A 25,750-nucleotide genomic window follows, 5' to 3' on the forward strand; every position below is an offset into this window, starting at 1 on the left:
CCAGCTGTCCAAAACCCTCTTACAGTCTGCATGGCCATAATGTCCTTGGAATCGTATGCTGTCTGGAGGGGGCGTTTCTACCTGTGCTGTTGGTTGCAACAAGTAGGGCTGGTTTCAACCCAAAGAACAGTCTGTGATGTAGTCCTCCAGCTCCTTAAGGATCTCCTCTCCCTCTCCCCTGTGCAGTGTTGCAGTGGCTGAGACCGGCAGAGGTGAGAGAGCTAGCGTCTGACATGCCTGCAATGAGGAGTCTGTCCCAGGCTCGTTTGTTCTGGACTTTTCCCCCCTTTTTTAAGGGGAGGGCGAGTTTTCTGGTCTAGGTGGATAAATGAATGCATTTAAATGCATCAGTAATGTTATCCTCGCTTTCCAGCTGCTGCAGGTTTCTGATGCAGGCTGTCCGGTACATGGCCATTACATGGGGAGCCCTGTCCTGGGCTGGTGATAGTTGTTTACACCAACGCCATCCCACCAGTTCAGTATCACAGGTCTGAGTTTTGTTCCCTTTCTGGTGGGATCCACTACCTAATTGACTGTCTTCTCTCAGCAGAAGCTGGGCTGGGCAAATTACAGCCTAGGCTCATTTGGTATATGTCTGCCAGGGAGGGAAGGAACGTGTTTTCTCTTGTTGCTTTTTGCACTTAATGTTGCTGATATTTGCTCTGCAGTATTACTGTTAGGCGTAAGCAGCTTCCCTGCAAGCTGGGAGTACAGATAATACCTAGTGCTGCTGCATTTTTTTTCTGGTCCGTGTCCCCCCCGACCTAGTTTTACTGCACATACATGGTACCTAAGCAAATGGCTCTCAGGTGTGAAAAGCAGGAGCCCTGCAGGTTGTCTGTAGGGCTTTATCCAGCCTGCTGCGGCAGCCAAGGCTGCCGGTGGGGCTGACTCATTCTTCCTTCTTCTCCTCCTCCTCCTACCCAGGATTTGCTGTCTCCCCATCTAAGGAGAAGGATGGAGCTTAGGAAATCCTCTCTCAGACGTACGATGCATGAAGATGAAATGCTGCCGACTCGTATTGATAATGGGCTGTGGTTTCTGAAAGAGCCTGACCAGCTCCAGGAGGCCACATCTGTCCTGTCTGGGGCAGGTGCTCATGTCCTAGAGCTGCAAGGCTTTCTTGCTCTGAAATCTGTCCTTGCTGAGCTGCCTGCCAGGCGTCTAAGTGCAGGTTTGCAGCCCAGGCTCACGTTATGGAACTTCTTTTTATTCTGCTTTAATGACAATGTTAAGAACCGACAGTGGGGTTTAAGCAGAAGGCCCCAAGCTGTCTATATGTCCTTGCTTGCTTAATATGCTCTGCCAGCTGGGGTTCTTTGAAAGCAGGAAGACCTGATAGAAGGAAAGAAGAGCATCCAAAATTCCCTCCTTTTATAGTACTAATCTTGCTACTGCAGAGCTCCAGAGCAGAGGGCATCAGCAATTGTCCTTAACGGTCCTGAGTCAAAGTCCAACAGACCAGAGATGCTCCTTAGCAGAATAAAGCATTGTGAGTTTCCCTGGGTTTTAACATTTAACGTTTTAACTTTAACATTTTGTCTATGTGGAGCAAAGATCCCTGGCCTGGGAGCGTGCTGGACCACTGCTGAGTTGAACTCTGCTGTCCCTTTCTGTTGCTGCTTCATTTGCAAAGTAGCTGCTGGAGCTTCTTCAGGGCTATGAACTCCAGATCTGAACCTCCAAAGGGGCTGCCTGGATGCTAGGTGACATGAATAAACAAACCCAAAATAGATAAGTTATACAGGAGAAAAAACCCTGATGCTGAGTTGTTAATCTAATCTCTGCCGGAGCCTTGCAGCTCTGCTGGGTTCAGCTGCCACAGGGAGTCACTCTGAGCACATGCTTTCTGTTGGGGAGACACGTATATCCGCACTGGCTTCCTGCGGAGCAATGTATGTAGCTGTCGCAAAGGCAGTTGGTTGCTGCAGCTCAATGCTGGCTATGCAGTACGCTGAGAAACCTACAGTCCCCATGGAGCCCCTCGGCTCCACTGAAGGCCCTGATCCTACAAACTTGCATGACTTGTGCAGCGGTGACTGTTTCTCAGAGAATGGGTTCAGTTCCCTTGAACAGGTACCACCATTTAAAAAGTTCTTTATGAACTGAGCAGGGAGAGCTTGAAATGGCCAGAAATAGGAGGCATCAAAGGAACTTGAATCTTCTGAATCTGGGTCTGCTTTGCATCCTCTGATGCAGGATTCTCATGTGATATTGATGAAGCCTTTGCATACAACCCACACGGGGATTTATTAATTGTGGCCACCCTCTTGAAAACAGGGGTATTGCAATGCCTAGTGAGTTTTGTATTATTGCCTTCTGTCTTGACCCTCTGTCATTCCTCTCTCACCGCTTCTCTAGCCATGAGACCCCCCTCTTCAAATGTCAGTATTGCTGTGGCCAGAAGCAGGGAGCTGTTTACTGTAGCCAGCATCGCAGCACTTCCAGCAGGAAGCTAAGGACAGCTGGCCAGGAACACTTACCTACTGTTCGCATGGGCATGACAGGCTTGATTCAAGCGGCTTTGAAACAGGTTAAGACATTAACACACACATGAGTTTAAGTGCTTTGCAGAGCAGGGCTGCTTTACAGACTTGAACTTTGATTTGTCATGGAGCTGAAATAATCAGGTTTTTAGTGTCTATCTCCTTGTTCTGTAAAAACTTTATTGGACTATTTCTTCGGCTGTGGAAAGGGATCATTAAAGAAACTGAATTAAGTTAGTAAAAGTGTTAGAGGCAAGCTCTGAGGAGGCTTTACCAGCACGGCCCTATACTCCTTCATGATTTGGTTCTGATTTGTCATGGACTTTGTCTGACAAAAAGGTTGGGAAACAGTTTTATAACTGCCTCACTTAAGCCTCTCCACCCCCTTGGGCCCAGGGCTGATCCGGCCCTCTCATCTTCATCTCCTTTCTCAACACTTTTGTCTTTATACCACCGTCCTGTGAGCCCTGCTTCTCCTTGCTCTGCTCCCAGTTCCAGCAGTACCAGAACTCAGCTGGAGCGAGGAGGTTCCTTGAGACCAGCCACTGACAGAGCTGATCGCGTGTGCAGGCAGCACCGGCTCCGCAGAGGGCACTCCCTTCGGCTCTGGGCTGCACCTTGCCTAAGATAGGCTTGCGCCCAGTGGCAACAAGAAGGGTGGGGAGTCTGAGACCTGCTGTTGACCAGCTTTTAGAGTGCTAGTCAAAAGGTCTTGGGAGTCTACCAAGAGGCAAGTTCTGAGCCTGACCAGGGTCAGGTATTGCTTGGAGGTCCGTCACTGGGTCTGCTTGTGCAGGCTGCTTAGCAGGGCTGCCTTGTGCATTTGAGAGTAAGCTCTGGTGTGTGGAGAGGGGACTTGACTGCAGCCTGTCTCTCTGTGGAGCTTCCAGGTCCGGCACAGAAAACCCCTTTGTGGGGAAAGTATAAGCAAGTGAGTAGTTCCAAACCTCTTTAGAGCCATTTGCATTTCTTGTTTCCCATGTTTGTCAGCATTTAATCACTAATAAACAAGCAAGAAAAAATTACTGAGTTGAAATGGAACCATTAAAAGCACTGACCCCTTGGATACAGTTATGACAACATTAGCAGTGAAATAAGGCTGCCTGTAACCTCCCTCTGCATTTGTAAGGCATTCTACAAAGTGCAGTGCATGTGCTGAATTCTTTTGGAAGATGTTTGTTTACTGGGATACCTCTTTGCTCTTGCACTTGCATTCACGTTGCTTCAGTGCCTGGCAATGGAAGGATGCTGTGTCTTTAAAGTCTTCTCAGGGCTTTGCGGAGGCAGTTCCACTGAAGTATTTGAATGAGAGCAAGAAGGGGGTGTGCATGTGGCTATTGGCAGAGCTCTGTATGACATCCCTCTGAACAGCTGGGCTCTGCTTTGCTTCAGAGCTGCTTGTCAGAGCAATTAGCTTGCCGTAGCAGCAGCAAAGATCGCTAGCATTTCATTCAGGGGTGGGAGCAGGGGGGCTGGGTAGGGGGGAAGCCTTCTAAGAAGCAAAATTCCCCTGGCAAAATTCCTCTTGAACTGGTTGTGGCAATGAAGTCTCCGTTGAAATCAGGAAACAGATGACCTCCTGAGAGTGCAGAACCACCAGGGTGAGTTTATTCTTAGCGTTAAGTCTCCAATTATTTTGGGCTTGAGAAAGGTTGACCAGAGACTTTTCTTTTCCTCTCCCCACACCCCCACCATGCAAATACAGTATAGGTATAAATGCAAGCGAGTGTTTCAGGGATGGGGACCTGACATCATTCATCTCTGGTAAGTAAGTGACAGGATTTCTGCTTCTTAATGGGGTTAATTTAAAGAAGATTCTATACTAAAATGAATGCACAGCTCTCTGATCCCATTCAGGGCTTGAGAGCTTGAGCTGAGCTTTCCCCTTCCTGTTTTTGTGTTGCTGGGAATGCACCTACAGGAAACAGGGGAATCCCTGATAAGCATACTGTACTCCTCCATGTCATTAAGGAGTTCCCAGTGCCAGGCTCATGGGATCTCCTTGTATCTTAGCTTGGTGTTTATGCAACTTGCTTCTGGGTAGTTTCTGTTCATTTTGCAAAGAGAAAGTACCCCCTGCTCCTCTGCAAGGTTGTAATTTAAAGGATTTGCTTGTTTGAAGTCGGCTAGTTGCTGGCAAATGTTGACTAGCTAATTGGCTACATGCCATATGAAATTTTCAGGTTAGCTTATGCAATTTGATGTTCTATAGGACTATGTATATTTGTGTTCACATATATTTTAACCCCCTCTATTATTTTAAACCTCTCACTGAACTGGGTTTGGTTTTAGTGGAATCAGGACTTTGGATCCCCTTTACCTCCTTTCCATACATGCTCATCTTCCGGCCTTACCTAAAACACAGGGCAATGGAAATGATGTTCCCTTCATTTGAGATTTAGTGCTAGGAACTGGTTTCCTGGGCTTGATGCACTAGTCAGTTACAGTACTACAGGATCTTCATCTAAGTGTGCTGGACCTGTTCCCTTTCCCTTCATCTCTTTAAAGTGCTTATTTAGAATTGGAAGCATCACCTGTGGCTTGAGGATCTGCAAACAGTAATAGCATCTGCTGCAATGAATGGTGAACATTTCAGCAGGTGAAGGCTGAGTTCATCTTGCAGAAAGCTTAAGCCATTTCAGAAAATGGGAAGAGGTATACTTCGCCTACTCTTCAGGCTCCCCCTTCGTTGTCATATCCAGCTTCTGCAGCTGGCAGCCCAAATGTGGAGCTGGTTTTTATCCTCACTCCCCCTTTCATTCAGTGATTAAATCAGTTTCTGGTTCTCGCTTGGAAAACAGCCACAGTGTCTGTATTTACTCCATACCTGTTGGGTACTTAGTGCGTCAAGTGGTTAAGAACTCTCCTCTGCTAGCATGGCAATAAGCGGGAGCATCAGCCTTAAAAACGGGAAGGGGAAATGCTATAGGTAGCACCCCTCCTTTTTCCCTCCTCCCCGAGGAAGTGTGCCAGGAGCTGGCATGCTTTGGCTCTGATCTAGTAAAGCTTGAAGATCTGTGCTTTGCCAGCCCAGATCAGCTCAGAAGTGGCAAGCTGGGCTGGGGAATGCCTTGCTCTCTCAGCCGGCTTTTCTTAACGTTGCCTGTACTTATGCTTCTGATTGGCACAGGCATGGCACACAAGAAGCATGCCAGCAGTAGGTTTGGAGCTATTTCTAATCTTGTGCTTCTTTCCTTAGCCTAGTTGCCACCCCTGTATCTGTGGGTCTCCTGCCCGATGTGATATTTCATTATGGATGAGTTCAGATGGAGGGAATTCTGTTTAGGATTATCTGGAAGAATTAGGGCTTGTAGCAGTGGGAACTCTTGCCAAGATCTTGCTTCTCAACCTTGGAAGGGTTAACAGAAATCCCGGTTCAATGCTGTCTTACTGCATCTTGACACTGTAGAAGGTAGGTGGATAATTTCTTGCTAGCTTTTCAGGAAACCCCTGTGGTGGACAACCCTCATTAATTGTTGCTGGGAAACAGCTCTGACGTCACTGGAGCAGTTCCCTAGTCTTCAGATGAACACAGTAATAGCTTGTGATGGAGAAAGGAAAATCGGTGTGAAATGGAGAAGGGAACCCCTCTGACAGGGGAGATGCTCTTCTCAAACCGATCTCTTCTTTTTCTCACCATCCTATCTAAGGACCCTCAGAGGACCTGCCCACAAATATTTATAACACTACATTTGGACTGAACTTAAGCTCTTCCTTCTCAAGAACTGTTTATATAGATGGCTTCTCTGATCCTTTCACTTTTTAACTATTGGCTTTTTTTTTTTCTCCCCCAGATTTTGTAAACAAAGGATGAGGGGGTTCTCACTTGGCTTGACTGCAGCCCCCAAGATAAACTCAAAAGAAAAAGAACAACATCACTTTTATCATCAAATAAATGGTATTCCCTTAGGCTAAGAGAGGGAGAGCAGTAAAACTGAAGATGGCTGCCACTGCTGTGATCTTCAGACTAAGAGAACTGCATAAGCCTGATACTGAGACTGTTTAAACCCACTTTCTTCAGTATTATTTAAATGCTTCTCTTTGCAAACCCTCCTGTTCATGCTGTTTGTGTAATAGGTTCCTTTCTCGTCATGTTGTCCTGTCTGTCCTGTCTGTCCATCCTGTCAGCCTTCTGGAAGTGGTGTAGAGCTGTGGGTACCTAATAACTCTAGCAGGAATTCTCTACATCTCCGGGAAAACAGGAATAAGCAAAATTTACCCATCCGGTTCAAGATGCTTTGAGATTTTTGTGTCCAGAAGTGCTGTTTAGTGCTGCAAAGAATGTGTACTGGGTTGGCAACTGAGTTTGTTTCCAGCTAGGGCACTAGAGGGCTTGAAATGAAAGTCAACAGTGCGGTGAAGAGCTAGTATCAAGAGGTCCCAGTGATGAGACTGGACCAGGTACCACTGTCGTGTCTGCAGGTAGAACTCCATTCTCTTTCTTGTCTGATTCTTTGACCGTAAAAGCTATTTCAGTGCAGGGCGCTGTAACAGTCACTAACAGATCCATTATTTTAAACATATTTCTAACAGTTTGTCATGCACCTTCACGAGGTATCTCCCCCCACACACCATTTCTTCTATTGATGCTTAAAAAGAAAACATGCATCAAAATTTGAGCAGCAAATGTAGTTGGGGTGGGGGGAGGCTCTCAGAGGGATCTGGGGATCTTCACAGCTTCTGGCTTTGGTGCTGAACTGAATTCTTGTCCCCAGGAGATCTCAAGCATGCCTCAATCCAATGATTCTCTTCTTCCTGTGTCGTCAACTTTTCGCAGCAGAAATGAGATGGGAGCTCTGATCTTGTGTAGCATATAGGCTGCTTTGGGAGTAAAAAGAAAGGAACTGAATATGCAGGCTGGATGCTGTGAACACATCAGTCAACTCTTCACTGAAGTTACCTGTCAGGCATGTGGCAATTCTTCCTCCTGTTACTACTCCCAGTCAGAAATTTTCATGTTTAGAAAGAACCTTCCCTTGTCTGCTTGCTGTTTTCCTTTGGTTGCAAGCCCCTGAGTCCCTCAGCTGACTCAGTGATGACAGCTGACTGCACTGTACAGTAGATGACGCCATCCTCAACACAGCTGCTTTGGAATTGCATGGCTGGGTGGAGTCAGGCAGGTGCAAGCTGGGGAATTTGAGAATGGCAGTAGCTCAAGAAGAAAGAGAGACATTTCTCCTTTACATCAGTAAAGCTTGTCCTACTGTTCAGTATGCAATCTGGATTATTTGTTATTGAAGTTTTCTTAAAAGAAGATGTTTTCATGGTTAGTCTTGACCTTGGAAGAACTTGGGTGGTCTGAAATGTTTTGGTAGAAGAACTGTACTTTACCAAGGCCTTGGATTAAAATAACGCCTTATGAAGTTAAGCACGCAGTAACATCTGACACTTGTGGGCATAAGAAAGCTGCCGTTATCACTGAGTCGCTTGTGTAGGTTTGTAAAGTACAAATTCAGACTAGAGGTGAAGGTCCTATTCCTCTCTTTAATTTCCTACTGAATGTATTGCAGAAGCAAAACTGGCTGGACTACAAATAGACTTCCGCTGTTGCTGCCATAGCCTCCCTTCTCTGAATCCAGCAGTGCAGGATGAAATGAACCTGCTAAATCTTGGCTCTGCTTTAGGGAAGTAAGTGATGCAGTTGTGTGTACTGAAGTGATCAAGTGAGAATGCCCAAAGGAACCAGAGGTCTGGGTGACCCTTGGGGTGTGTGGGGGAACCCCTGCATGATGTGTAAATGACTTTGGGTGGGAGAACAGTAGAGGTCTTTCTCATATAAAGGAGGCAAGAGCTTTATGCAGAGAGAGTACTTGCATGATGTCTTTGCTCTTTTTCTCAATGTGTTTGCTACCCTTCCTGCTTTCCAGCAGCTCTGGAAAGGAAACTGAAGGAATTTAGAAGTGCTTTGGGGAGAAAGAAGTCTTCAAAAGTAAATAGTATGAATGACTTATGACCAAGCAGCTATCAAAACCTAATCAAATCTGTTTTGGGCATGGCATGGGTTGAGGTCCTGGCAAATTAACAGAATCCGTGTTACTTAACTGAGGTGTCATTTCTTCCCTCCGTGTTGGTTCATGTGGCATGGGTGTTACCAGGCATTATACCTGGGCTAGCAGGACATGATGAGTATGCTGGAATACCCTCTAATAGTCCTGCTTGGTTTGATACTCTCTCCTGTCCAGAGGATCCCAAAGCTCTAAGTTATGAATGGAGGTTTTCTCCTTTGCTACTGAAATGCAGCCACCTCGAGCGTGAAAGCCACACAGCAATTAAAGTTGCACAGAAACAACAATGTGGCAATTTGAGGCAGAAAGTAAAGGCCTGTCTTGAGTGGGAACGCTTGGAATCTAGAGGAGGAACAAATGAATTGTTTTGCTTTCTTTTTCTATCCTGAGACAAGTGCAAAGAGTTCTGCCATGACTACTCAGGCCCTTGAGTTTATCCTCCACAGGAGACTGGATCTCAACACAACAGGCACCAGATTAAAAACTGCAGAATCCCCTGCACAATGCCCTGACGCAGTGGGTAGATAGTTGAACATATTCATGTTTCAGGCACAGTTCAACAGCGTCTTCCGTTTCCTTCCCTCACAAGGAAGAAAGAGCTCCTCTTCCACTCCTAAAAGGATTTGTGCCTTCCATGTGCTGCCCAAGCACCTTGCAAGGTCTAATGAAGTTTCTGTCTTAGCCCCTGGTGCTGTTCTTCATATCCAGTATGAGTGCCTTGTTCTCATGTTTATGACGAAAGGAAAAGCAACCATGACTTGAGTTAAAGTGGCTTTTATCCAACTGGAGCAACAGACATCATGTGGTGGAGCCCTCTTCCTTTCTGGGACTCATCATCTCCATTGCAGGCAGTTACCTCTGCTGGGTGCTCCCTTCACAACAGCTGCTCTGCCTCATGTGCTTTCATTTAACTGTTTTTTTGTTTTCTCTTCTGCTGAAATACTCATTTTCAGGGAAAACAACTCCATTGTGTCTAGGAAAGATGTGTGGTTTTGGTAGCAACTCTCAGACTGTACAGTGTGGATGTCTACCCATCCCTGGGGTGATGTGATCCCAGAGGCTTTGGTGTAGGGAGGCCCTGCTGCATTCTCGCTGCTTCCATGCCTGCCTGGGGACTGTGTTTACTGTCTGTGTTACTCTGATGAACTAAGAGCCCTAGACAGGGCAGGTAATTCACAAATCTGAGGGAGGTGATCCTGCCCTGGGGAGGTGGCAGCCTGCTTGTGAGGTTGCCGTTTGTCAAACGTGCAGTGAGCCTCCAGAAATACAGCTTCTTTTCAAAACAGTGTTGGGAAGGCCGTTACCGCAGTGTGTGTCATGCTCCTTGCCTTCCAAGGGGCTGGACTCAACTGTGAAGGTAGTGCTCTGGATAGAAACCCTGAGTTGCATCCAGATAGAAATGATAGGTTAATAAAATTTGACTTTTCTAAGCCTACAGGCAAAACATGCTATGTCTTTTGATTCCTTCCTGTCTCAGATGCCAATGCACTTTTGTTGTTCTGGCACATTTGATGCCTGTGTATCACAGGAAGATGATTTTGTCAGTCCTGACACTGATTGTCACACTCTTGGAGTATAAGAATAGCAAGTTGACACCTGTCCTGGTTTCAGTGCTTGCATTGATTGAGGGAAGGAGGTAACAAAAATAACAGTTTTTCCCTTAAGTTATCCAGTTGTTTGAATTATTCCGCTTAATGAAATCCACGTACCATGTGCTGCATAACCAAGAAGTACTGCTGTGGTGATAATTCAGATGTTTCCATAACACACAGCCCTGCTGCCTGTTATTCCAGTTAGAGCTGACTGCACCTGCACCAGTGAGCAGCCTTTCAAAGGTATTAGAAATGATGATCTCTAGGATTGTACCTGCTCTCCGAGCTCCAATTCCTGCATTCAGCCACAGAGGGATACAGATAGTCTAGTTTTTGTGGGGCTCTGCCAGGTGAGCCCCAGAGAACCAGGGCCACCACAGCTAGGCTGTGTGATCAGTAAATGTGAAGTAGAGCCCGAGATGGGGGCTGCCCACAGCTGTGGGTGAAGCCAATTTAACTGGTGTCTTCCAACCCACCTTGGACTTATTTGGGACATGTTGGAAACCTGCCAATTTTCAGCAGCTAACTTTCCACCTTGCCTGCATTTCCTGTCTCCTTGTTCAAATAAGGTTATTTCCCCCTTTCCACCTGAAGTCAAAACCTTCCATCTGCATCATAATTTCACTTCTTTGATGTAATGTGGGGGTGGAGATTAAGATTTAAAGCAATGACTAAGCACTGGGAGCCTGTGCACTGTGCAGTCAGATACATCTGGCCTTTTTTTTTTTTTTGGAACTGTAAGGTACTCTGAAATTAAACCTCTCTCTTCAACTGATAATAAAAAAGCAATGGAGAAAATCCTGAGGAGATTGCTTCGTTGGCTGAGACAGTTGCAGCTTGTGACTGTTCAGAGAAGGTTTCAGGGCTTTCTCATTGAATGAGGTGCTCCTTCTAGCCAGAGCTGTTACCTGTGATAGGGAGCTGTTTTCTCCAACAGGAGGGAAAGGGGGTGTGTTTGAAAGGCTCTTTAGGTGTTTGTTTTCAAGGTATGGCTTCTGACTTTCTACAGGGTGCTGGGTACTGCCCAGTTGGTGGAGGGAGCTTACATTTTTGCGGAGGATGCTGGGAGCCTAGATATAGCCGAGGAGGGAGATGTTTAGGGAGCTACATGGCCTTAGTGGTCCTACTAGCAAAGCCTTTTATTACAGCCTCTTGATGCATCTGATAGGTAAATTTTAATACAGCAAAAGCTTTACCAGCTGCTGTGCTCTGGGAGAAAAGGAGAAAACAAAAGCCTTTCTGAAGATCCCTCAGCACAGAGAGGGATTACTGCGTAGCCTGACTTTAGGTATCTTGAGTGTGTTAGTCAGTAGGACCAAGGAGGCTTTAATGCCTCCAATTTGCAGCACCCTCTCCATCTTGCCGCCCCCACTTCTTCCTGTGAAAAACCATTTTCTACAGCAGACGCGAGCAGCAGCATCTGCTCGAGGAGGGGGAAGCTAAATCACCCCCAAACTAGTCTGGTTGCTCATAGTGATAGAGCCTGTTGCCATGGAGCTGCGATTCAGATTGGTTGACCTGGAAGCCAATGAGCAAGTTGGTCTGTGAGAGCATCATCATTTAACCTTGCAGGAGGTGCTTGCTCAGTGATAGGCGATGCTAATACTAAAGCCTTACGCAGAGTGGTGAAATGAAACACTTAGGTGTTGGAAAAGGGCCATTGCTTTCCCCCTTTCCTCTTATGGACAGGGTTGTCGGTTGGTTTTAATTGCCGGTTGCAGCAGCGAAGTTTCTGTGGGCTGGGCCAGCTTTTCCTGCCCAAGCTCTCAACTTTCTGCATTGGTGCCATGTGGTGGGAACTGTCCTGCCTGCCAATGAGTCGCCAGCCTCAGGGTGTTTCTTTCTGAGCCCTCAGAGCACTTTCCTGCTGTCTGCTTGGCGTGTGACTGGGTCTGCTCTAAGCATGCCTTCTTTGTATCTTATAACCAGCCTGAAGCTGGAGAAAGCTGCTCCTCCTATGGCTGTGTCAGGGTTTCTTCTTGGCCACGAGGGGACTGCAGCCTTTTCTGTTGTGGAAACCCTGTATCCCACTAATACAGTGCAGCGTTGATGGCTTGGGATGAGTCTGTCTGGTAAGATTATACTCTGCCCCATCATATGCTTTTTGGACTGGGGTCTCAGCAAAAATAAGGATTGGTTATTAACCCAGAGAAGAGATGGGAGGAAGTGAGTCGAGATTCTTGCCCTTGAGGCAAATCGTGAAGCTTGGACAAAAAGGCTGTAAGCATGCAGACTCACTCCTGAGGCCAAGGCTTGAGTGGGAACTGAGGAAAATGGGCCAGCTCACACTTGTGCCCTTTCCCCATGGAAGGCAGCTTCACACTCCTGTTGTGGGACAGGCTCCCTCAGATGCCTCTGCCCTACTGCAACACAGGAGTGCGCGTGTGGGCAGCTACAGTCATATGTCTCCTTTGTACCCTCATGTAGCTTGCAGTAGAGTGTCTGTACTCTAAGAAACATGTCCAGGAATAGAGTGTATTTAGCAATAGGCTTCTGCCTTTTCCGGATTTGCTGCAGGTTCCATCCTAACAGTAAACACTGAAGTCTCTTGTTTTCGCTCCCTGCCTAACCAGAACCTGCCACTGCCTGTGTTGTCATGGTTTGGCAGTTGCAGATTGCATTTAGCAAGAAGGCAGCAGAGGTGGAATTAAATGTTCTCCTTGGGGGTGAGGAGGAGGGTGTAAATGTATCCTGGCCACCCCTTCACCTGGCCGTTGGCCAGCATGCGCAAACGGTCCACACTGTCACCACTTTAACTGTCCTGTTTGCTCTGCCAGTCTCCAAACCCAAATCAAAAAATCAATGGCAGCTCCCCCTCCTGTTGCTCCATTGTTCTCTTTTTCTGACCCAGATTTTGTGACTTCCCTGATGTTATATCTACGTAATCTTTTCATCTCCCTGGCAAAGCGCAGTTCAGTACCACCCCACACCTCCCATACATCCCCACTGAGTCCTCTGAACTTTCACTTTCTCGACAAGTTGCGGTCTGTCACAGCAGATCATCTCTGCCTCCCCCTCGCTGCATCCCACGCCTGTCCAGGGGGAGCAAGGCTGATTCACTCATACAGAAAGGAAACCTCTTCTAGAAGGCATCTCTGTTGAGAAGCATGAGCAGTACACATCTCTGCTTTGAGTTTTTTGTGCAAGGGAAATATTCTGGAGGACTGCTGTCAGGGAGGGGAAGTTTATCAGGAGGGGGCAGCACGCAAATGTGTATTCAGTGGCTCTGAGTGTTCTTTTGTGAATGAGGTGAGGATAACTGATGACTCTCCCCTTGCTGTGATGCAGAAGTTGTATTGCAGCATGATGGGCTAGGACCCCCTTACCCTTCTTGAATTTGATGTGAGGTGCTTGGCATGGGGGCTAACACTTGTTATAGTGTGACTGTTGCAAAGAGAATGAGTTGTGCAAAACCTATGCACTGTTTCTGGTGCAGAAATTCCCCCTTGTAAGAACAAAGCCAGGTTTCGTGTGTGTCATTCCGGTGCCTCCTTCTGGCAGGAGAGTTTTTTTTTTTCCTTCTCCAGATCTGCTACAAATCCTTCTGGCCTGTTCGCTGGCCAAGCACCTAGTGTGGATGCGAGGAAGCTACGTAGTTTCCCTGCAGCAGGAAATGCTTGGGTAGAGGGGCAGAGTTTCCCAGCTTCACTCCCTGTGTAATCCAGACTTCTGCTATGGAGGTTGGCATATAAATTGGACAAGTGCTCCCTTTGTCTTTTCTGACCTAGTTCCCATCAGAGACATCACAGCCGAGCATGATTCCCGCATGTGGGGGCACCATGCCCTGCACAACGTGTTTGCTGTAAGCCTGGGCCAGCGTTTGCAGTTCCTCTTGGCATCTGCTGGATTCCCAACCTGCTGAGGGCAAAGAACAGGCCCTTGCGGCTGGGGGTGGATGCCCCGGTGACTCCTGAGGGAAGCCTCTTCCTGCAGGTGCGCTCCAAGAGTTACCTACCAAAGGGAACAACTGTTGTACTGCACGCCGTCCCATGGAATTGCGCAAGGAAGGGGTAGGGAGCAGCAAGTGTTCCGTACAGTGCAAGACTCCTCACTGATTAGCGTCCAGAATAGCAGACTCGGCACGTGAATAGTGGTTGGGATCTTTTAACAGTTCTCCATAGTGAGAAACTCCTTGTTTTCAGACAGTGGTGGGACGTATCCACCTATCCATCTAACTTGTGTTAGCAAGTTTGTTTCAAAACCGCCTAAGAATACATGAACCAAAGGGAGTCTCTCTGTCTCTCTCTCACTGGAACTGGAACTAGAAATTGTTACAGTAGCTGCAGTGAGATTAAAACACATGCTTTATGTTCAGCAGCCCTACAAATTAAAGGGGAGTGAGGTTGAATTGGTTGGTGCATATTAGCACTCCCATGCAGAGCCAAGAGTTAGTAAATCTTTGTTAGATCTGACTCTTTTTCAGCCATATTCCTCCAAAGCAATTAATAAAATGAGTTGATAAACATCAGCTGTGTTTTCCAGTGCTCAAGCCTTTTGTTTGAGTCTCTCTCAAATTTAGGCTTCCCCTTTTCCTTTTGGAGGCCTTGTCTCAATGGGCCTGCCTTTTACCTAGCCTTTACGCAGCCTCTTCACCTGTCAGCAGGAGGGATGTGAGGCTCTGTGCCATCATTGTCTCTGTGAAGATGTTTCTCAGTACAAGAATCTCTGCATTCCTGTATAAGTTGTTTTATCCCTCACACCGGCTCGGAGGCCTGCTTTGACTTAGCTGAGAAAGCTGAAGTTTCAGTTCTTGGCAATAGGTTTGGAGTTAACTCTTAATTTGATGAATGGATGTGTGACAAGTTCCTGTCTCCTGTTTCGGACATCAGCAGACTGAGGTGCGTGTTGTTGCCCTATCTAGGTTCTGCTCTAGCTCAGGTGGTTTCAGGGGCTTTGTGGGCTGGCTGTCTCTTTCTTGGTAGTCAAAAAGAAACAATAAAACACAACTTTATTAGGAGGGACTCTTTTTCTTCTTAACCTGTAATTTGGCACTTTTTCTGAAGTATCAAACCATATGTGGTTGGAAACAAAATATCAGGTGTTACTTTATTTCCCTAGAAACACCAGAGTAACCTCTTGGGTATCAGGCTGTTCTCTTGCTGAAGACTGAACTAATTGCAAGAAGGACTGGACTGGGATTTGGGAAGAAAGGGCAGGAGATTTTTTTTGTTGTTTGTCCTGGAACAGAGCGCACCTCCTCCAGTTGCTGGAGTTTATTTCACCTACTGAATTCCCTGCCTTTGCATGTTTATAAGCATTAGCACTACCCCCCGTCTCACTCACATCAAAGAAGTTAAAGTGCAGGGTGGCTGCATCGGGGATGTATGTATACCTCAGTCTTTTTTTTAATCAGCCCTTCAGTGTTTTCAGAGTCTTGGTGAGTGAGAATCGTGGAGCTTTTGCGAGGCCCCCTCGAGCCAGGTGCTGCAAGGGGCTGCATCCAAGGGGATGAACGGGTTGACTCTCACTAGGGTGCTTGCTTTGGGGTTATTGTACATGAGATGAGTTACAAAGAAGTTACAGCCCATGTGTGCAAGAGTTAGTGCTCCAAATGGAAACCCTCTCCACTCCCTGACTCCCTTCTACCCATTCTGTCACCTCTCCCTGCAGGTGCCCATTGCTACGTTGTAGGACTCTGAAGATGTCAAATAGCAACACGACACAGGAGACTCTGGAAATAATGAAAGAGTCAGAAAAAAAGGTGGTTGAAGAATCTGTGAACAAAACCAAATTTGTATCCAGGTCACCAAGCAAGGAGGAGGCAGAGAAGGATGGGGGGGAGGAGATCAATGTGCGTCAGGAATCTCAGGTAAGTGTGCAGATAATGGGTAGTCCCTTCTGCCAGGTTGCAGTCTTGGGCCTTTCCTACCACCTGGCAAACACAATCTGGTTTCCATCCCTTCTGAAAGGGGCCTGAGCCCATGCCTCCACCTCCCAGGGGGAGACCATGCTGTACAGGCTGCTCTCTTTCTCTTTGGCTGAATCTGTTCTGCTTTGGATGGAATACTTTAAACATTCATTGGGCCAGGGGGAAAATGAGACTAGTCTGCTCCTGGAGGCACCAAATTCCAGCCCCATGGCTGTTAGCTCCCCCTTATTCCACTCTTTGGCCTAAAGAACATTTAATGACATAATGTGAAGTGAAGGCATGCCCATGAAAGCTTGGTTTTGGGAATGGTGCCTGACCCTTGCTTTGCTGCTGTTAAAAGTGCCCAAATAGGAAATTAATGTTTTGGGGTTTCATTTTGGCAAGAGAAAAAAAGCCTGTGAAGGCATCACTTGGAGAGTGCTTGGGCCGATCCCTGCTGCTTGCCTCTCCTGTCACGTGTTCTTTCAGCTTAGTGTTAAACTCAAAGAAATGCCCACCCTCAACAACCTGCTGAGTGCTTCTGCATTTAAAGTTGGTGGTTAGTGCCAGATTTGTTCAACCACTGCCTGAGCAGACACCAGTGTTCCTCGGAAAGCCTGACTTTGGTCACTTTGTAATGGTGAGCAGGGAGAGGGTGCTTAGAAGGTGCTTAGAAGGCAGTGATAACAGATGTCTCCCTGTCTCTTAATGAGAGCAGCAGGGTGTTCCCTGCAAGATCTAGTGCCTTAGAGCCCCCTTCCTGCCTCATATGGCTGCTCCTTTTCCTGCATCTTCCAGTAACCCTATGCCAGTCTTAGGCTTTCATTTTCCTTTTGCCTCTTCCCACCACTGTTCTACAGGTTCCCCTCCCACAGCAGGACAATGCAGGCTGTCAGATTCAGATTAAACTTCTTGTTTTCTCTTTCCTCTCTCCACAGAGGCGAACTTCAAGTCATGGACATGCCAGAAAAAGAGCCAAGGTATGAGATCAGCTGTCCCTTTCTTCTTCTGGCCATTCTGAGCTAAGCCATGTTCCCAACCTTAGCATGGTCCTCTCAAGTCCTCCTGTCTCCAGAAGCAACATGCAGCACATGACGGTTCAGGACAGTGATCTTCCACCCACTGGAGCGTGAACGTTCATCTTCACAAACACTTACCCATGAAGGAACTGTTTGCTGCTCTTAACTGCCCCAGGTGTCCCCTCCTCAGAGTCTGAAACTCCAGAAATGAAGTTCACAAATTTCATTGAAGGGACGGGGCAGTCCACTTGCCTGTTACACCACAGAGATTTCAGTTTCTTCCCTGCCTTGAGAAAATTCAGCAATCAAGTGGCCTAAAAAGAGAATGATTTTTCATCCAGATAAAAAACAGAGTTTTGTATGTAACTGTCTAGTGTCAACCCAGCCCCCTTTTCTTCAGGGAATACCACATTTGCTTCCATAATGATGTCATATGCATGTTAAGTGCAACACCAGGACACCACTGCTCTAGAATGTTGTTTTTTAGGCAAAATCGGGGGGGGAGGGGGGGAGTGCAGCCATTGTGTGGTTTTTATCCTATCTTAGCTTAAACCCCAGTTTTTCTCTGCAAAATTTGAATTTGGTAATAGCTACTGGACTAGTTTATCAGAAGTGGCCATGAATTCTTCAGGGCTGGCAATTATAGAATCATAGTGTAATTCAGGAGTCCATCTAATCCAGCTAGGATTTATCTAGTCCAACCTCCTATTCAAAACAGGGTCAGCTGTGAGATCCAAGTAGGATGCTCAGAGCTTGATTTTAAAACTGGGATGGGGAGGGTGAGGATCTCTCTTTTTTTCTTTTTTTTTTAGTTTCCCAAAAGTTCAAACCCAAATGAAGACAGGTTCTGTACTGAGGCATGAGAGAGAGGAGACCAGTTAAAATTATAACAATGGTTCTTTCCGGTTTTGTTTTTGATAAAAAATACTGTATGAAAGAGACATGCCACTTATGACATACAGGGTATTCAGACTAAATATTCTAGGTCCTGTTCGATGTTAAAAGCCAAGACTGCATGCACCACCCAAGCAGACTGTCATTCAATTCCTGCCTTTCTATGCATAGGGCAGACTGTGTCTGAGCCCCTCAGGCCTTTCTCTGTATTGTTGAACTTGCCTGGGATCTCATGTGACTGGGTGACATATTTTTCCTTTTTGTCATCCAAGTGAGTCAACTTGCCAAGTGTCCTGAAAGTGCTGGTTTTATTTTAAGCATTTTCTCTAAGCACTACTACATTACCCAAAATAACCAAAGTCGTCAGGTCAGGCAGGCGAGGTGTAAATGGGATGGCAGCCTTTTAATTAAGAAAAGTGTCGATCCTTACTTCACATCTTAGAAAAACTAGTTGGTTTCAGCCATATTATTTGTTAATAGCTTTAACTCTTGTCAGGTGAGATGGGGAGAGGCTAGAATTGCTGTGCCTGAAGAGGCCAAAAAGACCATGCATTAAGACAAGGAGCTTTCTTACCTAAAATGTGGTTAGTTCAAATTCTAGTCAAAGACTGAAGGAAGAAAATAACTGGTTTTCTGTAGGAAACCAAGCCTGTGTATGTTCCTGTTTGCTGGTTGGGTTGGTAGTCCTCCTTTTCAGCAGTTTATTTAGGACTGACTGTGTGAACAGCTTTGTAATGCACCAGCGTGAACTTAAGTGTGTGCATCTTGGCTAAGGTAGTCCTAACTCTCTTTTTTTTTTTTTTCCCCCTCCAGTCTAATTCAAAGCTTAAACTGGTCAGGAGTTTGGCTGTATGTGAAGAATCATCTAGCCCCTTCGTAGATGGACTGCTGGAGTCCCAGGTAGGCCTAGTATCAAACAAACTGTGCAACGTGAAAGCCCAGAAAATTTGCTTCTTGCTAGAGGTGGTGTCCTTCCCTGGGCCTGCACCTATAAGAGCCAAGAAGTTCTCACAAGAGACTGCTTTTGAAGGAAGCAGTTGTACTTGTGAGCACTGCTTATGTGTGTGCATTCACAGCCCTTCTCTGACAAGGTATCATCTGCATCAGTTCACTGGGCACTTGCAACTGCTCAAGTTGTGCAGGCTTGTGTCCCCAAAAATGTAAAGGCACTTTGCTTTCACAAAGCCTCTGGGGTTTTGACCATGGGAAGGAAGTTTCTGTGCAAGCCCTCTCCATGCAGACCAAGCTGCAGTGACTGAAAACATCGAAGGTTAATCAAGCTGCTGAGTAGGAGCACATCAGACATCCTTATTTAACTCAGGCACTTACCATATGGTGAACCACCTCACAAAGAAGTGACGTACACTGCTCTGCAGAGATGTTCCCCATCTATGGTCACTGTGAGCAGTGACTGAGAAGCCAAAGCTTGAAGGTGGGCAGCAGTCGGTGAAGTGCTAAGAGCCCGTCTGCCTGGGCAAGAGCAGATGGGTTGAACTTGCTCAGCCCGCCTAAGCTCCAGAAACAGAGGATGGTGCAACATGCAGAGATCTGAGCTGCCTCGCTGCAAATCAGATTGTGGCTAGCTACAGTCCAGCTTTGTTGAGCTGACATAGTACTGCACCATGCAGACTTACCAGCTTAGGTCTGTTGTGCTAGATCAGAGATCTCTATGCTGCTTTCCTCTCACAAGGCCAGACCTGACCTGTGCCAGGGTTGAGTGCTGCCCGGCCCACCTCCGCATTGTAGTGAATGGGTACTTGGCCTCTAAGCCTTCCTTGTCTCAAAGCTTCCTGCTCCAGAGACTGCTCTCATCTCCTGTTTGGGTTTCGCTCATTAGAACCATATGTTCACTAGGAGGACTTTTAAAGTAACCACAAGCACACGTAACAGTGCCAGGGACCAAAGTAAAACAGTATTAGTCTACAGGTAGAAGGAGGGGGAAGATCATCTGGCACACAGGCTGGTGTTTTTATCGTCAATTCTAACATGAATTTGAGCAGCACATCCTCTGGAACTGCCTTTGACAATCCTACTGGTGTGCAGCATTTCTTCCCATGGAGCAGAGTGAATCCACAGGCCATGCTGGGCAGCTGCAATTCAGGAGAGGATGTGAAAGAAAACATCAGAAAGCGCCATGCTTTTGCAGCGCAGGGGCCACTCATCGCACCACACGTGGCTTTTGCTGTATATTCTGTTCTCCCGTCAGGCCCTTTCTCTTTCCAGGGTGGATGGTAGAGTCTATATCTTACTGTAATGGAGCAGGACCTAACTCACCTTGGGCACTCCTGAGTCCAAAGCATAATAGTATTTTGTCAGCATCAAACAGGGAAGCATGAGACTTAGATTATGAGGTGACCCAGCAAGGCAGGTTTTCAGCAGTGAGAAATGCTGTTGAGAGTCCCATCAAAGCCTGCCAAAAGCTTCTTGTTGGGAGGAGGGTGGGGAGAGAGGCTGCTTTGTCCACTCTTGGAACAGGGCCTGTTATGAGATGTCTCAGATCCGGGACCTGAACCCCTGCCTTTCCCTGATGTCTTTCTCTGCTGACTGCGTCTCCAGCAGAGGTAGTGATTCCAGGGAGTGTTCAAGTCACTCAACCCTGCCTGCTTTGTTTCGTTGCAGGACATCATTCAGTTGCACATTAGCTGCCCCTCTGACAAGGAAGAGGAAAAATCCACGAAAGATGGGGCTGAAAAAGAAGAAAAAGACAAGAATAAAGAAAAGGCACCAAGGAAAATGCTGTCTCGAGGTCAGGTGCCCTCTGAACAGGGCAGGTCCTGTCTTACCTGCCTTTAGGATTCTGCCGGCCAGTGGTACAACTGCTGGAAGTAGAAAGATTATCTCTGCTGAAGGCTGCACATGAATGAATCATCTTTATAACATCCTTTCTGGAGTAAAGCTTGGGGAAGGAGGGGGAGAGTTTCTCTAGATTGTCATGTGCCCCAGCAGACTTGCAGGCTTCCTGCATGTTTGTAGTGATCTGGTGCCTTTTGAAATACGCAGTTGCAAAACCAAAAAGACCCACCATACTCTTGGTTTCAGTTTTGATTTGATTTTATAAAACCTGCAGAAAGATGACAAGTGTAAGATGTGATATTGGGAGGAGCTATGTTTCTGCTCTATGATCCTGTGCATGTGATTTTTGGGGCATAGAAATGGCTAGAAGATGTACCTTTAATCTGGGGAGGAAAATGCACCTAAAAACCTTGTACAGGCAGCAATATGGACTATCCTGAGTGTGCTCTGACCGTAGCAGGGCATAGGGACAAGGTTTCTCTCCATGATCTGTTCTCCCTCTTTCTGGGGTTCTCCTAATGGGGCCTTGGGCTCATTATGCCTTGTACATAACATACTGATCTTCTTGCTACCCACAACGAACAGTGGTGTATAGTCCCCATTTTACAGATTGAGAAACTGGGCCTCGAAGTCACATTCAGAGCTGTGCTAGAAACTGGACTTGGGCCCTAGTGATGTAGGACCCATCGCTTGCAGTTCTGTAGCAAGAGGGGTCTTTCTTCCTCTGGTTGTGTTGTGACTGGTTAGTGCTGAAAATGAGGCTGAGTTTCTTCTGGCAGCTCTGTAGGGACATCATCCTCATGCATGAAGTGAGTCATTGCTGAGAGACACGCACCTCTTCTCATTCAAGCTATTCTGTTGCAGTGTTTTGTTAATTTGTGCTGCTGCTGTTGTTGTTTCAGATTCCAGCCAGGAATATACAGACTCCACTGGAATAGATTTGCATGAATTTTTAGTAAATACACTGAAAAAAAACCCAAGGTGGGTCCCTAGTCAGTAAAACAACTAGCTAATGGAGTGAAAGGAGGGAGAACCTGGCAACCAATGCTTCTCTGATTGTCTCTAAACTCATGGGTGGGGGTGTGTATTCATATATCTTGGCGGAGAAGCAACTACAGAAAGTACCTGAAAGTGTGTTTTACTTTTTGGAATTCAGAGAAGGTTACAGGGCCTGGAGCAGTGTAGAAACAAAAAGCACAACTGTAACTTTATATACTGCAGTCAAGCAAAACATATACTTGTGTATTATGGAGAGAGATAGAGGAAAAATAATTTGTTTAAATGCAAGCAGGAAGGAGTCTTGATTGTTCTAAAACCCTTCCTATAAGTGGTTGTCAAAACCTAGCCTCTAAAGGAACTGCTGCTGTGTCAGTAATAAACATAATCAAGCCAAAAACTGGCATAGGAATAGCAAAGCTGGAATCTCTACCAGTGGGGCTTCCAGCGGAGCAGAGATTCAGTATTACCGGAAGCCAAGCACCATTAGCAAAACATCAACTTTAAACAGAAAAAATCTGGCTATTAATTTACTATCTATGAAAAAATGTGTGTGTGTGGGGGGGGGGTATTCATTGTTGTGGAGGGTGGGTGAAGCATGATTGATTAATGGTGTTGCTCAGTTCAGGCTTTTTTGAATTTTTTCTGTTGTGGGCAGATGAGTACCAAGCAGGAAAAACTGTGTTTCACTGTCTCTAAAGGTGTTTTTTTCCCTCTTTCTTTTCTTGACAGGGATAGGATGATGCTGCTAAAGTTAGAACAGGAAATTCTGGAATTTATTAGCGATAACAAGTAAGTGGTCATCAAGTTTGTGTCAAGCAAAACAGATTTATAACTTACAATTTAGGAACTTGGGCTCCCAGGGGAGAAGAGAGCATCTTTTGGACACGCTGCTTAAGAGGCCTGTTCTCATGTACATCCTCCACCTGCCCTTGCCCATTCACAAGATGTCTGAGCACCATATTAATTGAGTATCAGTTGATTTATCATCATATCCACTGAGAAGGAGATTAGTGCTGTTGTGCAGCTATTCCTAGCATAAATTGGGGGAGGAGAAACCAGGATTCACATCCCAGAATGTGGGATAAAGTAAGTGTTTGCAGCAGAGCTTGCAAATTTTTTTTTACCTAATAGGACTGGAGAAGTCATACTGTAAGTACTAATAGTGGCTCCTGTTTCTGCTTAGAAACAAGCATGTGCTTTTCTGCACAAGCTGGTCTTGTTTCAGGAACGGCCTGTTCAGCTAGAGACTTAGCCCAGCTCTGGCTGGCAGAACACCATAAGCCCATGCTCAGGCCCTGTGTGAAGAGCAGTACTTGAGTCCTGATTAACTGCTTTTGAATAGGTGACATGGTCTGGTCTGGGATCTGGTCAAAGCATCTCTGGCCTCTCCCTTCCCTTCTCCCTTTTGATGTCAGATTATCATTGTTTCAGTCTTCTGCATCCTAATGCTTTCTCCCCTGTTCTCAGCAATCAGTTCAAGAAGTTCCCTCAGATGACCTCATATCACAGGATGCTGCTGCACCGGGTAGCTGCCTACTTCGGCATGGACCATAACGTTGACCAAACTGGGAAAGCAGTCATTATCAACAAGACCAGTAACACACGAATGTAAGGGGGAGGGAGTGAGAACAGCTGGGCTGGCATCCCCTTCCCTTCCCTGCATGGTGCTACATGGCCCCCAGCCCCAGATCCCTGGCATGGTCCAGAGTGGGATGGATTTTGCGTCAAATTTTTTGCCTCTGTGAGAAAGGCTGATCCCCTCTGGAGGGGCCTGAAGAATCCTTCACTTCCAGTCCTAAGTGTATATATCTTCAAGTCCTTCCCAGCTTTCTAGTTCTCAGAGAAAAGGCAGGAGCTCCTCCCTTTGCCATCAGATAGAGGAGAGATTTGACGCAACTTCTTTGCGCCCCTCGTCACCTCTCTGCAAGGAGTGGTTTTATGAAGAAGTTCTATGTCCATTTTTACACTTCTAACAAGGGCTGGTTCCTCCTGCAGCCCTGAGCAGAGGTTCTCTGAGCACATCAAAGATGAGAAGAATGCAGAGTTCCCACAGAGATTCATCCTAAAACGGGATGATACCAGCATGGACCGAGATGATAATCAGGTAAGGGGTAGGAGAGTGGTGCCTGCACACTTTGTGGAAGTCAGATGAGACCTTTCTAAGATTAGAATGACTCTAAATTTCTCTTGGGTTTCCTGCAGTAATAGTCTATAAAAGCTTCCACCCCTCCCAAATGGCAGCATCCAGACATATCATGAAGATTTTATAAAATACCATGGAAATGGGGGAAGAACTTGTGCAGGTTCTATGCAGGGTAACACATTTCTGTACCCTGAGTAGCGACTGGTGGCTGGGCTAGGCTTTAAGGTGAAATGTTTTGCTAGGGTTTCTTTGGAAAAGCCCCAGAGCTGAGCATTGCCAAACGTTTCTCCCACCCCTCACTGGGGCTTACAGCCATGAAGTCATTGTGACCTGGCAGTACTGCTGGAAGGAAGCCATCAGCAAAATGAAACACTCTAGTATTTGAGCTCAGCAGTATTGCCAGTCACCTGAGCTTGAAACCCTCCTGAACCCTTGCCTCCCTTCAGGCTGTGGAAGGTGGCACCACACCTGTAATGCAGAGCTGGCTTGTCCATCTGTGGCTGTTTTCCCAACCTGTTCTAGCCAAAATCTTGAATGTCAAAAAGGGGCAGGAGGCAGGCAGACCTCTTCGCCAGGGATCTCATGCTCTTTGCTGTTGTAGCTCCCATCTTTACATCACCCCAACATGCCATTACCCTTGCTTTGGGTCATGTTTTTGAAACTTAAAAGTTGTCAGGATAAGGAGCTGGTCGTTGCAATCAGTATCAGTCTCTGGTTTCCCCATGCTGGCACTCTGCAGGTGAGGCAGCTACCCATGAAGCACAGAACCCATGACTGAGCAGGAGGAGCTGGCTATCGGCCATGTGCCTTTACAGAGTGGCCTCTAGCTTTTGACTCCTTAGGACCAAAATGTCTTTCAGAAGGTCTTGGTGACATGTTCCCAATCTGTCCTTCCCAAATCAGGCAGAGTTCAGGCACAGTGGTTGTGCTTGACCCAGAAGGTCAGATGCACTCAGACCTCCAGGATGTTCTTCCTTAGAAATAAGTATCCAGACTGTAGGTTCAAAGAGCAGAGGCTGTATCATGGCTTCCAGGCATCATGCACAGGCACACCAATCCACATCTACTTACAATGCTATGTAGAAATACCAGCAACTGACTGCGCCCCCTTCTCCTGTTGGCAACTGCTGACCAGCTGAGCTGTGTTTGTCCCTTCAGATCAGACTCCCCTTGCAGGATGGGAGAAGGAGCAAATCTATAGAAGAGCGAGAGGAAGAGTATCAGCGGGTCAGGGAGCGGATATTTGCACGAGAGGTAAGCTTGAGTGACTCACTTGCCACGCGCCCTACTGGATCTTTGTGGCAGAAGGTGTCTTTGAGTAAATTAAAAGGTCAGATCTTGTCACTTCATTTTCTACAAACTTCTCAGCATTTCTGGAACCTACCAGTGAAATAGGGGTCCTGACAAAGATGTCTAAGCCACTGAGATAGAGAGAAGCTATGCCTCTACTCCCCAGTCTGCTCTTTCCCTCCTTCCCTAAATTATTCTTCCACTTTACATGGCAGTAGAAGTGTGGGAACTGACAGAGGAGGCAGGCTTGCCCCTTGCTGCCCAGCAAGATTAGATTAGATTAGATTAGATTAGCTCATGCAGGGGGGTTCTGGGATGACCAGCAAATCAATCACTGAACCTAAAAGGAGCAGCCTTCTCCCCATTTTTTCCCTGCTGCTGCAGCTTCAATCTCCTGAACAAGCAATGCTGGCCCTGGAGTGTCAGGCAGGGCTCTGTGCCTTTACAGGATGAATCTGGGCAGCATGTTTATTTCCTTTCTTACAAAGTGTCCAGCTTGGTTATTGCTTGCTCGATATCTTTGCTCCTACATGGACCTCCTCTAAGCCTGAACTGTGCTCCTTGCACACATCTGGCTCACAGAGAGGCTGCTGTGCCCTGCTGTGTTGGGTGCTGTCTGCCAGCTGGAGGCAGGGCTCCATCCTGTGCCAGACAGCAACTGATGGAATGAGGGATAGTGCC

General features: G+C 46.7%; 1 protein-coding gene and 1 long non-coding RNA gene across 9 annotated transcripts in view; both read left to right on the top strand.

The window, feature by feature from the left end:
* R3HDM2 (R3H domain containing 2) overlaps positions 1-25,750 on the top strand; it is a 60,809-nt gene that overhangs the window by 18,972 nt on the left and 16,087 nt on the right. For 3 of the 8 annotated variants that reach the window (XM_026078191.1, XM_026078184.1, XM_026078185.1), the window contains exons 1-10: positions 7,997-8,114; positions 15,694-15,892; positions 16,870-16,911; positions 18,658-18,744; positions 20,464-20,590; positions 21,540-21,618; positions 22,366-22,425; positions 23,104-23,244; positions 23,632-23,740; positions 24,938-25,033. In XM_026078191.1, the coding sequence (XP_025933976.1) occupies positions 8,080-8,114; positions 15,694-15,892; positions 16,870-16,911; positions 18,658-18,744; positions 20,464-20,590; positions 21,540-21,618; positions 22,366-22,425; positions 23,104-23,244; positions 23,632-23,740; positions 24,938-25,033 (975 nt within the window). In that variant the 5' untranslated portion in view covers positions 7,997-8,079. Of the gene's footprint in view, positions 1-7,996; positions 8,115-14,841; positions 14,922-15,693; positions 15,893-16,869; positions 16,912-18,657; positions 18,745-20,463; positions 20,591-21,539; positions 21,619-22,365; positions 22,426-23,103; positions 23,245-23,631; positions 23,741-24,937; positions 25,034-25,750 lie in introns of those variants that run through there. The other 5 variants (XM_026078189.1, XM_026078190.1, XM_026078186.1 and 2 more) reach the window with 3 other exon arrangements.
* On the top strand, positions 5,714-7,989 carry LOC112972105. Its single transcript, XR_003255545.1, has 3 exons — positions 5,714-5,898; positions 6,281-6,908; positions 7,202-7,989. It is a non-coding gene; the product is annotated as an uncharacterized LOC112972105 (long non-coding RNA).

This window comes from Apteryx rowi, unplaced genomic scaffold, assembly GCF_003343035.1.
Source record: "Apteryx rowi isolate R43461 unplaced genomic scaffold, aptRow1 scaffold_475, whole genome shotgun sequence".
Classification (NCBI taxonomy): domain Eukaryota; kingdom Metazoa; phylum Chordata; class Aves; order Apterygiformes; family Apterygidae; genus Apteryx; species Apteryx rowi.